General features: G+C 35.4%; 1 protein-coding gene across 2 annotated transcripts in view; it reads right to left on the bottom strand.

The window, feature by feature from the left end:
• The window catches only part of LOC142339055 (T-complex protein 1 subunit eta-like), a 235,886-nt gene that overhangs the window by 1,880 nt on the left and 216,649 nt on the right, over positions 1-17,357 (bottom strand). For both annotated transcript variants that reach the window (XM_075388714.1, XM_075388715.1), the window contains 7 exons: positions 15,404-15,578; positions 12,078-12,221; positions 11,652-11,775; positions 11,206-11,392; positions 10,720-10,923; positions 1,354-1,490; positions 903-1,078 (listed from right to left, as the gene is read on the bottom strand). In XM_075388714.1, the coding sequence (XP_075244829.1) occupies positions 903-1,078; positions 1,354-1,490; positions 10,720-10,923; positions 11,206-11,392; positions 11,652-11,775; positions 12,078-12,221; positions 15,404-15,578 (1,147 nt within the window). The remainder of the gene's footprint in view (positions 1-902; positions 1,079-1,353; positions 1,491-10,719; positions 10,924-11,205; positions 11,393-11,651; positions 11,776-12,077; positions 12,222-15,403; positions 15,579-17,357) is intronic.

Below are 17,357 nucleotides of genomic sequence, written 5' to 3'. Positions count from 1 at the left end.
AAAATTCAAGTGAAAGAGTGGAGAACCTAAACGGTGGAGTAAAGTGGAGTTTTGACGTCTTTATTCCAAATAGTTGAAAAACTCTTTCTAAAGTTGCCATAATTGATGGTTGGACCTAAACTGAAATGCTGAAAATGCTCAATCAATATTTTTTAAATGTGTGTAGAGACAATTTTCAAGGAGTGTTGAGTATTTCATAGCGTCACTGGGACTTCGAAGTTCAGTTTTTAAGTGTTTTAAACGGTATCCGCCTAATGTCCACAAAACTTTACTTTTTCCGCCTAATGGTCACAAAAATTTTGTTTGCCTAATCGAGCTCATATCCCATCCCCCAATTGAAATTAATTTTAAAATTTCAAGCCGCAAAACCACTGGTTCTTTTGCTCCACTTCCTGTTTTGGTGTGAACAAAACTCCACTTTGACTTCAATCATAAAAATGTGTTAACAGATCTGAAAAAAGATAGCGCCCCCATTATAATTCAAATTCTTTGAATTTCAAAAGCCGAGATAAGGCAAATAATAGATTCGCTCAGATACCGCTATCGCAGCTATTAACAAATAGGTCAAATGTTTTACTTTTTGGCGTGGTAAGAGTTGGAAGACCCCAAAGTCATTGAATGAACTCATTCGCCATCATGCATTGGAACAGTAATGCAATCTAATTCCACCCACTATTAGGGTACGCGGTCGAAATCCCTATTTCCTTCACAAAAGCTCACAAGTGTTCACAGCAGAACACAGAGGATTCAAGAAAACTATCAATTTTGGCTTCCCTCTCAAATACCATTCCTCTACTTTAGAGTGCTCAAAAATTTGAATCTTGCCATTTTTTTCCAAAAACATCAAATGCAAAGGAAGATTCTAATTTCTACTTTTGATACAGAAAATCTATAGAAGATACCTGTGGAGCAGTGGACTTTGCATTCTTGATGGACTCGTCAACTGAGAGAATGAGACAGCATGCTTCTGAGGCTGCAGAGAGGGCATTGATCTTGACCAGAGCTGGCTCCCACACAAAAGCAGCCATGTTGTCTGAGATGTCCTCGTTATTTATATCTACACCGTACCACATACCACCTGAAAATATATACAATTGGGAATCAGATACAAATGACCAACTAGATGCAAAAACTGATTTGCTATAAATAAAACAGTTTGACTACAACCAAGAGCTAGTACGATTTCAACTCACCACGAGATATTCCCTCAATTCTTCTGAAACTACTGGTTCACACTCCAATCGAGGCATTTGAACTTACGAAAAACACAAATTCAACGCTAAAATCCCAAAACTATAGGACGTTTTTTTGCACAAAACGATAGTACTCAATCTATTATTTTGGTTACGTTACCTTCAGCGTGTTTCTGTCTGAGCTTGTTGAGGATGTTGGTGGCATCGAAACCCGCATTCTCACAGAGTTGTCTCGGAATGACCTCCAGAGACTTCGCCATGGCTGTTATGAACAACTGCTCTTTGCCTTGCACTGACCTGAAAAAAAAATAAATGCAGTCATCGCAACAGTCTCATTCTCCATCTCCATACAGCCGTAGTTCAGTTCTAAAAACTATTCTTTACAGCACCTATCGCGAACATATCGAACATCTACCTCCAATCATTACTGTCCGTCAAAAATTATCTATCAAAGGTCTACTAATAGTTAAAATTTACTTCAACAGATACAAAAACAGCAGAGAACTTTTATTCAAATGCTAAAGTACTCAAAACCACTCAGCCACTCAAAACTCCCGCCAAATTGAATGCGAAAAAAAAACCAATTCAATCAATTCAAATTAATCAAACATAGCTGGCAGACTGCCAGAAAATAGCCGCAATAGCTTTGTAGATGTGCAGTCTCAAAAAAGTAAAAAAAAAAAAGACAGACCAAAAATATTTATTCTTTTCATTAAGGGCTGAGATGTTAAATTTTGATTAAGCATCTGTACAACCTATTGCTGCTGCTATTAGCTGCTCTCAAATAACCTTCAATTATAGTGAAAACAATCAATTGGCCTGATCTCTTTGAATTAAGATAAAGAGAAGTCAATTTCAGAGTCAGGAAATCATTTTTGAGAGTGAGGTAAGTCACGTGTAACCAAAAAAAAATAATCATGCGAGTGAAAAAAATCTATTCATTAAAAGTGAAAAAGGACGTCACGCACGCAATTCCGTTGAAATTTCATGAACGAATGAACAAAAAGGAGATTTGAAGTGATTGTGACTGAAATGGTCGTAGCAAAAATCGTGACGACGAAATTAAAAAACAGCAGGACAAGTCCTGACCTGCAATTCAAAGAACTTTCATTGACTGATTACAAAACTAGTACTTAAAATATACAATGAATGGTTTGGAAAAAACCATTTAGAAACGCAATAAAAAATAAAAAAAACAAATCAAAGTCAAATTCCCGTATGTTAACAAAAAATCACAACCGAGAAAGCAAAATCCGAAATTCCATTACTACGAATTTTTGTTTAAACACGTTTTCTCACTCTACTTTAAAGTCCGAGCCAATAAAATTCACGCCACAAAAACCTTTCGCTTTTTGACTCCTCTTCCTGTTTCGGCCTGACCAAAATCACTACTCACATTCGACTTCAAAATCATAAAAATGTGTGAAAAGTGACATGAACAATGACAATGAATTGGACCAGAAAAGATGATAAAGCATCTCACAAAAATTTCAGGGGCAAAACACCATGCAAAATGTTTAGCTTTCGTACATTGAACGACTGCAAATTGACAAAAAGACCAAAAATTTTATATACTAAAAAAGCAAAAAAAACAATGAATATAGAAATTTTCATATTTTTTTAATGAAAAGGTCCCAGTCTGGCTTCCAGTGTTTTTCAGCAGCAGCTCTAGAAAAAGTGAACAGTAAGAACCAGCGAAAAGCACAAAATCATCAATTAACAAAAAACATAGCTGGCAGATTGCCAGAAAATAGCCGCAATAGCTTCGTAGATCTGCAGTAAAAAGACAGACAAAAAATCGTCTTTTCATTGAAGGCTGATATGTTATATTTTGATTATAAATCTGTATAAGTTTTTGCTGCCTCTATTGGCTGCTCTCAAATAACCTTCATTTAGAGTGATACACACCCATTTGACCTTATCTCTTTGAATTAAAGTAAATAAAAGTCAATTTCAAAGTGAGGAAGTCATTTTTGAGAGTGAGGTAAGTCAAGTGTGACCAAAAATTTAATCAAGCGATTGAACAAAAAACTCGCTCCGCTTAGAGCGAAAAATGACGTCACGCACGCACTTCAAATGAAATTGCATGAACGAATGAACAAAAAGCAGATTTGAAGTGGTTGTGACGTCATATGGTCGTAACAACAATCATGACGACGAAACAAAAAAACCAAGAGAAGGCCAATAATAGCCCCAGCTATCGCTGTGCGGCTATTAATGAAACAAAAGGAATAAAAGCCGCCAAAATCAGCAAAAATACTCAAACATAGCCAAAAATTACCAGAAAATAGCCGCCGTTGACGCACAACGGGATTGAAACAGAAAACAAAAAAAAGAAGCGATTGAAATTGACAAACTTTTTCCATAGTTTCAAAAATTGTTTTAATTCAAGTGTGCAGTTTCAGTTGGATTCTAAACCTATACATACTTCAGCTTCTAAACTGAAGGGTATTAAGCTTAAAATTAATGTCAGCTATCAATCACCCGAACGAACTTTGATAGCCTAATGCTCTTATGATTTATTGAATGGGCTTTATCGGTTTATCCCGTTTCTTTTGATTTTGCTCTTTTGACATTGACCGTATTCACTACATTTCGTAATTCAATTCGTGAAGCAATTTAGAATATATTCAGTTGAAATAGCGAGTGAGTTGAGCCAGAAGTCAAATGTGAAAAGGGTAACTCATGTAAAATGAAAAACGTGGTCAAAAGGAGAGCACCTAAATAATAGCCATTTGTGAGACTGACGGCGGCTAATAATTATCTTTATGAAAACCACTCAAATCTTAAAAAAAGAAAAATTAAAGTGCAGCAAAATTAACTAATCTGAACCATAGACTTCCCCCAATGCTATAAGAAATTGAAAAAACAAAAATCATTTAAAAACAACTTACTTGAAAAAAAAAATACTTGACTTTTTGATATTAGTTTTTTTTGATATTACGAGAGCACATAGAACCAGAAAAAGTACTTTGGAGCCAATAGATGATTGAAATGCTCGCAAATCAACATGGAAGACATAATAGGCTGAGAAAATTATCTAAGATAAGAAAAACGACAAAAAGCAAAAAAAAATAAGAAAAATAATTTCAAATTTCTCAGTTTATTGTCCGTTTTACTCAACAAAAAACCAGCAACAAAACTGTAATCACTTGATATCTAAACACTCTATAAGTAATAAGAGTCTATTCAAATCCAACACAAAGCACTAAAAGAAAACAAAAAGAAACCTGCAAATTGGCATTAAATTCATATTAATTACCAGAAATATGCTCTTCAAATTTGTTCAGCACCGAAACCCCTCCAAAATTTTTCACGTTTTTCATTTCCTTCAAAATTCACACCAATAAAAGTGATTAAAAGTGACTTTTCCAATACTCCACCCCAGTACTTTTTTTGGATTGTAAAAAACCAAGAGAAGGCCGATAATAGCCTCAGCTATCGCTTTGCGGCTACTAAAAATAACTGAGTTCTTCACATTTTTTCAACAGTTTTTGCTAAAAAAGAGCTGTCTTCGGTGATCCTTTCGCAGCGTGATAAGGAACGTTTGGGGCTTCAAAATTTCTTTGTGGAAACGAACAAGCCGTCTGAGCAAAATAATCCGTAAAGTACATTCGTTCTAGGAGCGAGGTGCTCATTTTCACGTTTCTCAAGATCCTCGCTAACACAATACCCTGTGAGCAAAAATTGGATGGAATTCTTTCGTATTTATTGTTGATAAGTCCTCGTGGCTTGTTTTGACATTTACGGTATACGTAGGTACTTTACGCGGATATCAACATTTTTCACAAGATTTCCGCAATGAGCTTTCTAAATTCTGATCAACAATTTCGTGAAAAATGCTGCTTCTTAGAATCGCGCCATGCGCATTAATTTTCACACAAAGTCGTCACATGAATTCAGTACATTTCAATCATTCCTGCGTTTTAGAATTTCTCACTGGATGTAAACAATTCCTGGCATACACTCAATAGAATTCACTTCCAGAAAAAGCAGAATTGCGGATAGGGCCGTTCTAGATTTCGCCGACGTTTCAATTATTAATTCTTTGCCATCACTTATATATTACATTGATTAGCCTGGCAAAAATTCGGAAAGTTTGCTTCTGTGAAAACAATAGCAAGAGAACACGCACAAAAAATACATTTATAGGGCGTCATCGCCCGCCCCGTAAAAGATCACCCTATGGCATGGAAAACTAAAGAAGAAAGTATGATTGGAAGAACTAATCCAAATGAACAGACGGCACTAGTTCACTTGGGACGTACTTCAATATTATGCTCCAAACTCCTTTGTGGGTTTGAAATAATGCCGCTAGAGCTTATATACACTTCAGACGACTTTAGGTCAAAGAAGTTCAAGTTCGAGAAACTTAAGACACTCACACGTTCACAATATTTGCTTCAAACTTTGCTCGATAGCAATTCACAAGGCACTAATAATTGCCACACATCATTTGGGAACAATTAGGGGTGAGCGGGGCAAAAAAATGCCTTCCGACAAAAATTTTTTGTCTTCCCAGCAGGTCTGGCGATTTGTACATTAAAAGACTAGTAAAGCTCTAACAGAGCTGCTCAACGGCTCAATACCACCAGAGATTTACTTGTTTATCTCGTTTTCGGAGAAGAAAAGTCATATGTTAAAAACAAAAAAAACTATGAGACGAAAAGTCAGCAGTACAAAAAATTGCATCAAAGAAGACCAAGAAGATTAATAACATACCCGGCAGATTGCCGGAAAATAGCCGCCGTTGATTCCCATAACTCTCTTGGGATTGAAAGAAAAGAAAAAATCGACAAAAATTGAATTTTGTATAAAAACATTTTTAAGTGCGATTTATTTTGATGTCAATTCGTAATTGAACATACTCCTGTCTCTAAGTGAGAGGCTACAGGGTCTAGTATCAATACCAATAAGCATTATAGATAGTAACTAAAACTTATGAGAACAAAGTTCAAGTACCGGGCATCTGAAAATGGGCTTTATGAGTTTATCCCGTTTCTATTTCTGACTTTGATTTTTTTATACTGACTCTCTTCAATTTGAATTGCTTTGCTGAGCAGCTGCTGTTTAAAAGGACTTTGAGCGGAATGACAGAAGAGTGAAACTAGCCTAGAGAAGTCAAAAATATTTCACGCAAAATGGGTAAAGCGAAAAAAAGTTCGACGAATTAAAAAAACATAGCAGGACAAGTCCTGACGTACAATTCAAAGAGTTTTCATTGACTAAAAAAAACTAGAACTAAAATGGACTATGAGTGAATTCAGAAAACCATTTTAAAAAAATCAGAACAGAAAAATAAAAAAACAGAAAAATCAATATCAAAATGCCGCATGTGAACAAAAAAACCCCTACCGAGAAACGAAAATTTAATTCGAACAAAAAAGCTAGGCCTAAAATGATCTGTGAATGGATTGGGAAAACCAGTTTGAAAAAAATCCGATCAAAAAAATCGAAAAAACAGTAAAAATCAGAGTGAAATTGACGCATGTGAACAAAAAACCACTACCGAGAAACCGAATTTTTGTTCAAACACCGTTTTCTCACTCTACTTTAAAATAAGAGCGAAAAAAATTCACGCCGCAAAACCGCTCGCTTTTTCGCTCCATTTCCTGTTTCGGTGTGACCAAAATCACTACTCCAATTTGACTTCATGAAAACTAGCAGGCCCGCAAAAGTATAACAAGATCATTTGAAAAATAGAAGTTTTAAAATTCATTTTATTTCTACCACCTCGGGCTGGAACACATGCCCCTCGTTCAACAGCCGTAGGTATTACGTTACGTTACCGATGTGTTTGGTTTAGCATAATACCTCCAAGTCCCAGCAATTTTGAGTTCAACTTTTTTCGGCTTTGCTGACCCTTATAATTAGGGAGCGCGAAGACTTGTACAGATAATGAAATTCTACATGGTGTCGTAGCGTAACGCATGTAAAACCTTAGGCTGCATTTCTAAGGAGCGTAAAAAAGAGAAGAAAAAAGAGAAGAAACAAGGAGGGAGAGAAAACAGAAAAAGAAAACAAAGACAGAAAGGAATGAGAAAAGAAAGACACGAAAGGGTGAAACGAGACAGAAGACAAAGGAAAGACAGAAAAAAGAAAAAGGGCAGCAAAACAGAACAGAAGAAAAAGAGAGAAAAGAAAGACAGAAAAGAGAAAAGAAAGAGAAAAAAGACAGAAAAGAAAGGAAGAGAAAGAGAGAAAAGCAACATAAAACGAGAGAAAAAAATGACCGAAAAAAAGACAAAATAGAGAAAAGATGGGTGGACGAAAGAGGCAAAAGTAAAACAAAACAAATGAAACAGAGAAAGAAAAACAGACGAAAAAAAGAGCAAGGGAGAAAGGAGGGAAAAGAAAAAAGGACAGAAAAGAAAGAGAAAAGAAAGACAAACAAAAGAGAGAAAATAAATCGAGAAACGAAAGACAGAAAAGAGACAAAAGACAGAAAAACAAGAAGAGAAAAGCAAGAGAGAAGTAAGAGAGAAAAACAGGAGAGAGAGAGAGAGAAAAGGCGGAAGGAGAGAAAGAAGAGAAAGAGGGAGCAGAAAGAAACAAATGAGAAAAGAAAGGAAAAAAGAACAGAAAGGAAAGAGTTAAAAGAAAGAGAGAAAAGAGACAGAAGTGAAAGACAGGAAAGAGAAACGCAAGATAAAAGAAAAAAAAATCAAGAGAGAAAAGAAAGACGAAAAGACACAAAAGAGCGGTAGAAAAAAGAAAAACAGAAAGGAAAGAGAAAAGAACGAGAAAACAAAGAAACGACAGAGGAACGCATGTAATACCTTAGGCTGCATTTTTAAGGAGCGTAAAAAAGAGAAGAAACAAGATATGAAGGCAGAGAAAACAGAGAAAAGGAAAAAAAGACAGAAAGGAATGAGAAAAGAAAGAAACGAAAGGGCGAAACGAGACAGAAGACAAAAGACAGAAAAAAGAAAAAGGGCAGCAAAACAGAAGAGAAGAAAAAGAGAGAAAAGAAAGACAGAAAAGAGAAAAGAAAGAGAAAAAAGACAGAAAAGAAAGGAAGAGAAAGAGAGAAAAGCAACATAAAACGAGAGAAAAAAATGACCGAAAAAAAAGACAAAATAGAGAGAAAAGATGGGTGAACGAAAGAGGCAAAAGTAAAAAAACAAATGAAACAAAGAAAAACAAACGAAAAAAGAGCAAGAGAGAAAGGAGGGAAAAGAAAAAAAGGACAGAAAAGAAAGAGAAAAGAAAGACAAACAAAAGAGAGAAAATAAATCAAGAAACGAAAGACAGAAAAGAGACAAAAGACAGAAAAGCAATAAAAGAGAAAAGCAAGAGAGAAGAGAGAAAAACAGGAGAGAGAGAGAGAGAAAAGGCGAAAGGAGAGAAAGAAGGAGCAGAAAGAAACAAATGAGAAAAGAGGGGGAAAAAGAACAGAAAGGAAAGAGTTAAAAGAAAGAGAGAAAAGAGACAGAATTGAAAGACAGAAAAGAGAAACGCAAGATAAAAGAAAAAGAAATCAAGAGAGAAAAGAAAAACAAAAAAAAAACACAAAAGAGCGATAGAAAAAAGAAAAACAGAAAGGAAAGAGAAAAGAACGAGAAAATAAAGAAACGACAGAGGAACGAAAGAGAAAACGAATGAAAACAAATAAAGGCAGGAAAAAACAGGAAAAAAACAGACAAAAGCAATAGAAAAAAGAGAGAAATGAAACACAGAAAAGAAAAAGGAGAACGACAGAAAGCAAAAAAGAGAGAAGAAAAGAGAAAGAACAGAGAAAAAAGGAGAACGAGAGAGACAGAAAAGAAAAACAAAAAACTAAAAGAGAAAGAAAATACTATCAGAAAGAAATGAGTGAAAAGAAAAACCAAAGACAGAAAAGACAGAGAAAAGCAAGAGAAAAGAAAGACAGAAAAGTGAGCGAGACAATAAAGAGAGAAGCTAAACAGGAACAAAAGAGAGAAAGGATGAGAAAAAAGGCAGAAAACAACAGAAAAGAGAAAACAAAGAGAAAAGAAAAGCAAAGAAAGAGTACAGTAAGAAATAAAGGAAAAAGGAAAGAACGACAAGCTAAAGAGAGGAACGAAAAATAGAAAAACCATTAAGAAACTAAAAGGAGAAAAGAAAGAATAAAAAAGAGAAAAGAAACGCAGACAAGTACAGAAAAAGACAGAAAAAGAGCAGAACGACAGAAAAGAGAGAGAGAGAGAAAAACATAAGAAAAGGAGAGATAAAGAAAGGAAAAAAGAAGAGAAAAGAAATTGAAAGGAAAGATAAAAAGCAGAAGAGACAGAGAAAAAGAAATATAACCAAAAACAAAACAAATGAAGGAGAAAATAAAAAGAAAAAGGAGCAAAGAAAGAAAGAAACGGAAGAGAAAAGATCTTCTTTCGAAAGTAAAAAAAAAAGAAAAATAGACCGAATTCTTCACAGCCTAACTTTTGAAAAAAAAACTGGCAACAAAAGATTCAGTTAATTAAACTTCAGTTGTTCAAAACTTTTATGAGACTGAGATCAAGCAAACTGAAAACAAAAGAAGCAGAAGATTGTTTAAAAATTGGTCACGCAAACATTCAGCGTAAAAAGTTCCGATTAAAAACATCCGCGGCTATCCAGTCATTGACCTTAATTGCATAAATTACTTTTCGGTCACTGACTTTTTGACAATGACAGCTTTTCGTTCATAGGCAGTTTTTCCAAAAATGAACCACTTTTACATTCAGTATTCAGTCATTGACCTTTACGGCATAGGTAACTTTTCGGTCATTTACTTTTTGGCAAGGTCAAGTTTTCAGTCATTGACCTTTTTCAAAATACATGCGAATCAAAACACTGTGATGTATATTTAAGAGGCCTTAAAACATGTGAAGATTAGGAGCTTAAATATGGTGGTATAGGTATTGGAATTATTTTTAATATGAAGATTGACAGAAGACAGATAGTGACAGGAGAAAGGCATGGAGCACAAAAAATTGTGAAAAAAGGAGGGAATTGGAGACAGTGGAAACGGATGCGACGTTAATGGACAAAAATCCCGATAAATACGCGGCTCATCTGTTTCTTAGCTCAACTCATTGCGCTTTTGCCTCTTAACTCACGGACCCCGGTTCGAGTCCGACTGTTGCAAGTCGCTTTTTGCCGAAAAGCATGTTTAGGGGCTGTTAAAACATGTAAAGATTAGGAGCTTAAACATGGTGCCTTTTATGTCGACACTGAATTAATATATAGAAGAAGATGTGTGAACAGATCTTAAAAAAAGACAGCGCCCCAATACAATTCAAATTCTTTGAATTGTAATAAAAAACAAAATAGGAGCGCTATAATAGCCGGCTGAGAAGATGAGGGCGGCTATTAATAATCGCTACAAACTTTGTTTGAGAGCAATCAAAAACAATAGTTATACATTTTTCCAATCTATCAGGCTTTCATAATACAGCAAAAGACACACAAATTTTTATGTGCATATTATGTGCATTTTCTGAATCTAAACTACGTTTAATCACCGCTGTTTTTCTAGAAAACCATATCACTATAGCTAAAACTATCGTTCACATTTCGAATTTACCTGGCGTGATTTCTGAGATGTTTGCTGAGTTCCATCTCAATGGCACCTCCTCCAGCCACAACTGCGTCATTCTTCAGAGTTCTCCTCACTATCATGATCGCATCATGCAAAGATCTCTCTGTCTCCTCTATGAACTGCTCAGCACCTCCTCGAAGGATGAGGGTGCACGTCTTGGCATTGGGACAGCCCGTGAACAGATTGTACCTGAAAAGAGACAGATGAGATTGAATACTACGGTGTATAAATGATTTCTTTGAGGATACATGAGATTGCCGGAACACCAGCTATATTGTTTTTGATTCACCTGAGTAGGTAGATAGCAAAAACTGCGGCAAAAGTTCTCTTCATTGACACGAAATACATTTATTGCATTACCTTTAACAACGGTTTTTATGCACCGCATTTCTTCCAGTCTACTATCTATTGCATAAAATGGACCTGAACGCAAATGAATTGATTTTTCGGATTATTACTGAGAGAACAAACCGTTCATTGCCAATTTGGACTTCTTCGAAGTTTTCACACTGGCCCAGTGCCTCTGGAGCGGTGAGGTTTGAGGTGACACTATGGATGAGACCACCGCATGCCTTCTGGGTCCTTTTCAAATCCTCCTCGGTGACTCGACCAGCACAAAACATGTCTCTGTCTGCAAACCATTGCGTGGCAACGTCACCTAACACAATCATTACAGCAAGCTACATAATGGTTAATAACTCTTACTTGATTCTAATAAGCACTGCAACTATACTCATTGATAACCTCCTGATTATCCCTAATACAGTTTCCGTAGGTCATAGAATAACTTCACTTCACTTTCTAAGAGGGCAAGAAAGATGTCACGTTGCAAATTTTTAACAAAAATAAGATTAAAAAATAACATCCTTTTGAAGAAAGAATCCTGAAAAAATAAAGGACAAATTTTGAGTTCTTACCAATTGGCAATCTGGACAGTATGATTTTGGCTCCACTGGCCTCACAAGCTGCTAGTTTGTCATACAGGATGTTCCATTCTGCATCCACCACCTCCTGGTAGTCCTTCACATTCTCAAGCCTCACCTAGAAAAGTAACATCCATCACGTCAATTCAACGTCAAATCTACATTCGAGTCGACTTTCTCGGCTTAAGAATGAGCTCAAAAATGAAAGCACGTTAGATCATCTTAGACCATACCTAACCAAGTTAACACCGAAACTTTGGCAGGATCAATAGGTTTTGCCTTGACTTTATCAGCCTGCGAAGTGGTAAATTTTCTCATAGATCGCGGACGATCAACATATTCTTAATTTTTACATCCATTAACAAAGTTAACAAAGTTAAAGGCATAATTCTTACAGAAATGACCAAGAAAAATACAAACCTCGGCGTTGGTTCGTTCAGCTTTGAGCTCCAATTCGATGTTCAGAAGGGCTATCTTGGGGCTAGTGTACTTCTTAGGCTGCATCTCAAAGCCAGCGTAGGAGAAAGTCTTTTTGAAGGCAACTCCAGGCACCAGTCGGGAGTCCTTCAATACAAATTACTGATGACGACGATGATTACTGCTCAGACCTCTTGACATTTTAAAAATCCTACTTGTTTTTCTGATTTCTCATATATTTAAATATTTAGAGTACATTTTACGTCTCTTCAACCGTTAAAGAGAAGATATAAAATTGTCAAGTTTTCATTAACCTGTCCTTCTCTGAAACCCGAGTATGAAATAACTCCGAGTCTTGTTAAATTTTCATATGATAGACCGGATACATGTAGTGTCTGAAAAACTCTTAGAATGTATATTTGTAGAACAATTGTAAACATACCCGGCAGATTGCCGGAAAATAGCCGCCGTTAATTCCCATAATTCTATTGGGATTGAAAGAAGAGAAAATATCAACAAAAATTGATTTTTGTATAAAAACATAAACTGCGATTTATTTTGATGCCATTTCGTAATTGAACATACTCCTGTCTCTCAGTGAGAGGCTACAGGGTCTAGTATCAATACCAATAAGCTTTATAGATAGTAACTAAAACTTATGAGAACAAAGTTCAAGTACCGGGCATCTAAAAATGGGCTTTATGGGTTTATCCCGTGTCTATTTCTGACTTTGATTTTTTAATACTGACTCTCTTCATTTTGAATTGCTTTGCTGAGCAGCAGCTGTTTAAAAGGACTTTGAGCAGAATGGCAGAAGAGTGAAACTAGCCTAGAGAAGTCAAAAAGATTTCACGCAAAATGTCGAAAAGCGGCAAAATGGGTAAAGCGAAAAAAGTTCGACGAAGTAAAAAACATAGCAGGACAAGTCCTGACGTATAATTCAACGAATTTTCATTGACTTAACAAACAACTAGACCTAGAGCGGACAATGAGTGAATTGGAAAAACCATTTCTAAAAAAAATCAGATGATAAAAAAAAACAAAAAAAAAACAGAAAATCGATGTCAAAATGCTGCTAGGGAGAACATAAAAACCACTAGTGAGATATGTAATTTTGATTCTAACAAAAAAGTAGGTCCGGATGAGCTGCAAATGGATTGCGAAAACTATTTAGAAAAAATCCAATCCAAAAAATCGAAAAAACAGTAAAAATCAGAGTGAAATTGCCGCATGTGAACAAAAAACCACTACCAAGAAACCGAATTTTTGTTCAAACACCGTTTTCTCACTCTACTTTAAAATTAGAGCGAAAAAAATTCACTCCGCAAAATCACTCGCTTTTTCGCTCTATTTCATGTTTCGGCGTGACGAAAATCACCACTCCAATTCGACTCCAAAAATCATGAAAATGTGTGAACAGATCTAAAAAAAATACAGCGCCACAATACAATTCAAATTCTTTGAATTGTAAAAAAATTATAGCAGGACAAGTCCTGACGAACAATTCAAAGAATTTTCATTGACTAAACAGAAAACTAGACCTAGAACGGACTATGAATGGATTGGGAAAACCATTTAGCAAAAAATCCTATCCAAAAAATTGAAAAAACAGTAAAAATCAGAGTGAAATTGCCGCATGTGAACAAAAAACCACTACCGAGAAACGGAAATTTGGTTGAAACAAAAGACTAAGACTAGAATGAACTAAGAATTGATTGGCAAAACCATTTAGAAAAAAAACCGATCCGAAAAATCGAAAAAAAACAGTAAAAATCAAAGTGAAATTGCCTCATGTGAACAAACCACTAGCGAGAAAGCGAATTTTTGTTCAAACACCGTTTTCTCACTCCAATTTAAAATTAGAGTGAAAAAACTTCACGCCGCTAAAGCACTCGCTTTTTCGCTCCACTTCCTGTTTCGGCGTGACCAAAATCACTACTCCAATTTGACTTCGAAAATCATGAAAATGTGTGAAGATCTTAAAAAAAACAAAGCCGGAAGAATTCCGGAAACGACTCGAAGTTGAAATCCATTTAAATGCCATCCAACTACTCATCAGATAAAACGTGCTTCCACTAATTTAGGATTATCTGAAAACAAAACCGTAATACAAGAAAGTAAAAAAAATCAAATCTATTAAAATATGATCAAATTTTGTCATAACTTGAGATCCCGAATTAACTATCTCTGCCAAAATTACTTTGTCAACACATCTAGTACCTACTAAAACCACTCATGAGAAATTTTAAAAATACTTGAAGCCAAAACATAAGCCGAAAAATAAGCTCTTACAAACAAATTTGACTTAAAAAAACTGGAAAAAGTTTAGAAATTTTTTTAATATTACAAAAGTACCTAAATTCAAAGAAAAATTCTTTGCAGCCAATAGGGTTTCAAAATGCTCGCACAACAATAGGCAAGTCATAATAGGCTAATAGAAAACTTGTCTAAAATTCAGAAAAAAAAACGAAAAACTGAAAAAAAATAAGAAAAATAATTCCAATTTTCGCCACTTTTCAACAAAAAAAAACTTTAAATCAACAAAACTAAAAATTGTAAACTAAAAATTGCTCAAGTAATAGGACTCTTTTCAGTGCCCATTTGAGGCAGTAAAACAAAACAAAAGTCAAAAAATCGCAAAAATTAGCCCAAAAATCATCAAAATACATGAAAAACCACCAAATTAGCACAAAATTCAAATAAATTTCCAGAAACCTTCAAACCACAGCCAAAACCAGCCTAAAGTTAAAAGAAAATCATAACCAAACCTCTTTACCAAAAAACTTAAAAAAAACTGCTTTAAAATGCCGCACGTGAACAAAAAATTTCACTCACAGAAAAATTTCACTCGCTTACAAGTCTTCCACTCTTCATTTTGTTCAGCAACAAAATCACTCCAAATTTTTTCACGCGTTTCATTTCCCGCTTCAAAATTAACTCCAATAAAATTGATTGAAAAAAGGACTTCTCCAATACTCCTCTTCGAGTCGTAATAAGACAGCGCACCAATACAATTCAAATTCTTTGAATTGTAATAGGAGCGCTATAAAAGCCGGCTGAGAAGATGAGGGCGGCTATTAAAAACAACAAAAAAGGAAACACTGAATTGTCCAACTGATTCTGCCATATGCTAATAAAAACAGAGGCAGAACATTTCAAAGAGATCTGTGAGGGTTCTTCTCGGGTGAAAGCGAAGACCCGATTGTGCGGGTTCAAATTCAACTATACTGCTATCTCAATTACTGAATCGCTTTGCGAGATGTAATGCTGATATAGTTATCAACCTTACCCATGAATTTCAAACCAAGTAATTTCAAAGATAGGCCTACCTGCATTCCTCCGCCAGCGACCTTTTTGATTCCAATCATGCTCAATGGGAGTGTCTTTTGGTCGAGAGACATGACTGCATCTACGGCCATTTTGGCAAAGAAGTGCTTCTGTGTAGCCACCAATTTACTACTCAGGGTAGTAGCTGCACACTTCTCTAAGGTCTCGCGCAGATCTCTATAAATGAATAAACTTTTGTTAATTTATCACCATAAGCCAACTCATTAAAAACAGCAAACGTAAGTTGAGGCAAAAAATGAACCACACATTAAATTTCTGCAGCCCTTCTGGAAAAAAATTAGTCGACTGAGGGTCGCATCAAAACCCGCAAATTTTTCAAACAACAAAATATTTAGAGCAATCCTAAGTAACCTTCATATTGGCGTTTTAAGTCATTTAAGAATGAGTAAGTCATTTTAAAAAGTAACAAATGAGATCACGGACATAAATGAAGTTGGAGAGCCTCGGCATAAAAAACAGCACAAACTATATGTTTCGAGTTTTGCAAGGTAATGTAATACGATGAGCGTCAGACAAAAAAAGGACAAGTCCTGCATTCACTTCAGAGAATTTTCAATCATTCAACAAAAAATAAAACCTAGAAAATACTGAAAATTGATTCCGAAAACCAATTAGAAAACAACCTGATCAAAACATAGCTGGCAGATTACCAAAAATAGCCCCGATATCTTTGCAGATCTGCAGTCTCAAAAAGATAGTAAAAAAAGACCGAAAAATACTCTTTTCATTTACCCCTGAGATGTTAAATTTTGATGAAGAATCAGTAAAACTTATTGGTGCTTTTACTAGCTGCTATTTCAATTAGAGTGACACACACTCACTTGACCTTACCTCTCTGAATTGAAGTAAAAAACGAATAAACAAAAAGCAGAGTTGAATTGATTGTGACGTCATATGGTTGTAACAAAAATCTTGACGGCGAAAAAAAATAGCCGGAAGAATGCCAGAAACAACTCGAAGCGTTGTGGAGATAATGCACGACGCTTCGAGTTGTTTCTGGCATTCTACCGGCTATTTTTTTTCGCCGTCAAGATTTTTGTTACAACAATATGACGTCACAATCACTTTCCCTAACCTTATCGAAATCAGCACTTAAAAATAGACACGAGAAAACAAAGAAGTAGCCAAATAAAACACATTAAAGGGTGTGGGGGTGCAGGTAAGTAGGTCGGGGCAGGTGGAAATCTGCAGTTTAGACAAATAGGGGTAACTTATATAGGATCAAAAAATCTCAAATTGACCTCTTCAATTTCAATATTACCAGCAATTCCTAAAAATTATACATTACAAACTAAGCAAATGATAAAGTCCAATGTTCAAAAGCAGAAGTCAACAATCAAAAACAGAGGTAAATATTTCAAACGAAAGAAATCAAAATTCATGTCATAAACAAACTTGCTCTAGCTAAAAAAAACCTGTAGATTACCAATACTCCTCTTTGAGTTGTACAACGCAAGAGAAGGCCAATAATAGCCTCAGCTATCCTTTTGCGGCTACTAATTAAAAAATCGAACCTTCAAAGCAAAAGAACAACTCAAAAAATTAAAATATCCCCTTCAATGCAACAAACAATTATCCTAAGATTCAGCTACAAATTGCCGCATAAATTTGAAACATCAAAATGGCACTGACTGCATAAAAAATTTGAACAACTATGATTTGCGAAAACCATCACACCATAAGTATAAGTCTCCAAAACAATTTCTGGGACTCGCATACTTGGAGACTAAAACGCTGAAAGGCTCTAAGAGCACTTAATGCCCGCTGCACGCTACCTGTTTATCCCGTTTTGAGAACGAAAAATCAAATCGGTCAAGCAAAAAATGGCATAAAAAAGACCGAAAGGATTAATATATTCGCTACAAATTTCGTTTGAGAGCAATTAATCATCAGGAAAAAAAGAGGATTTGAAAATTTAAATTCAAAGGAGGTAAT

This window comes from Convolutriloba macropyga, chromosome 5 (genome assembly GCF_964194025.1).
Source record: "Convolutriloba macropyga chromosome 5, txConMacr16.3, whole genome shotgun sequence".
In the NCBI taxonomy this organism is placed as follows: domain Eukaryota; kingdom Metazoa; phylum Xenacoelomorpha; order Acoela; family Convolutidae; genus Convolutriloba; species Convolutriloba macropyga.
The sequence above is the reverse complement of the archived record's forward strand: the minus strand, read 5'-3'. Positions and strand labels throughout refer to the sequence as shown.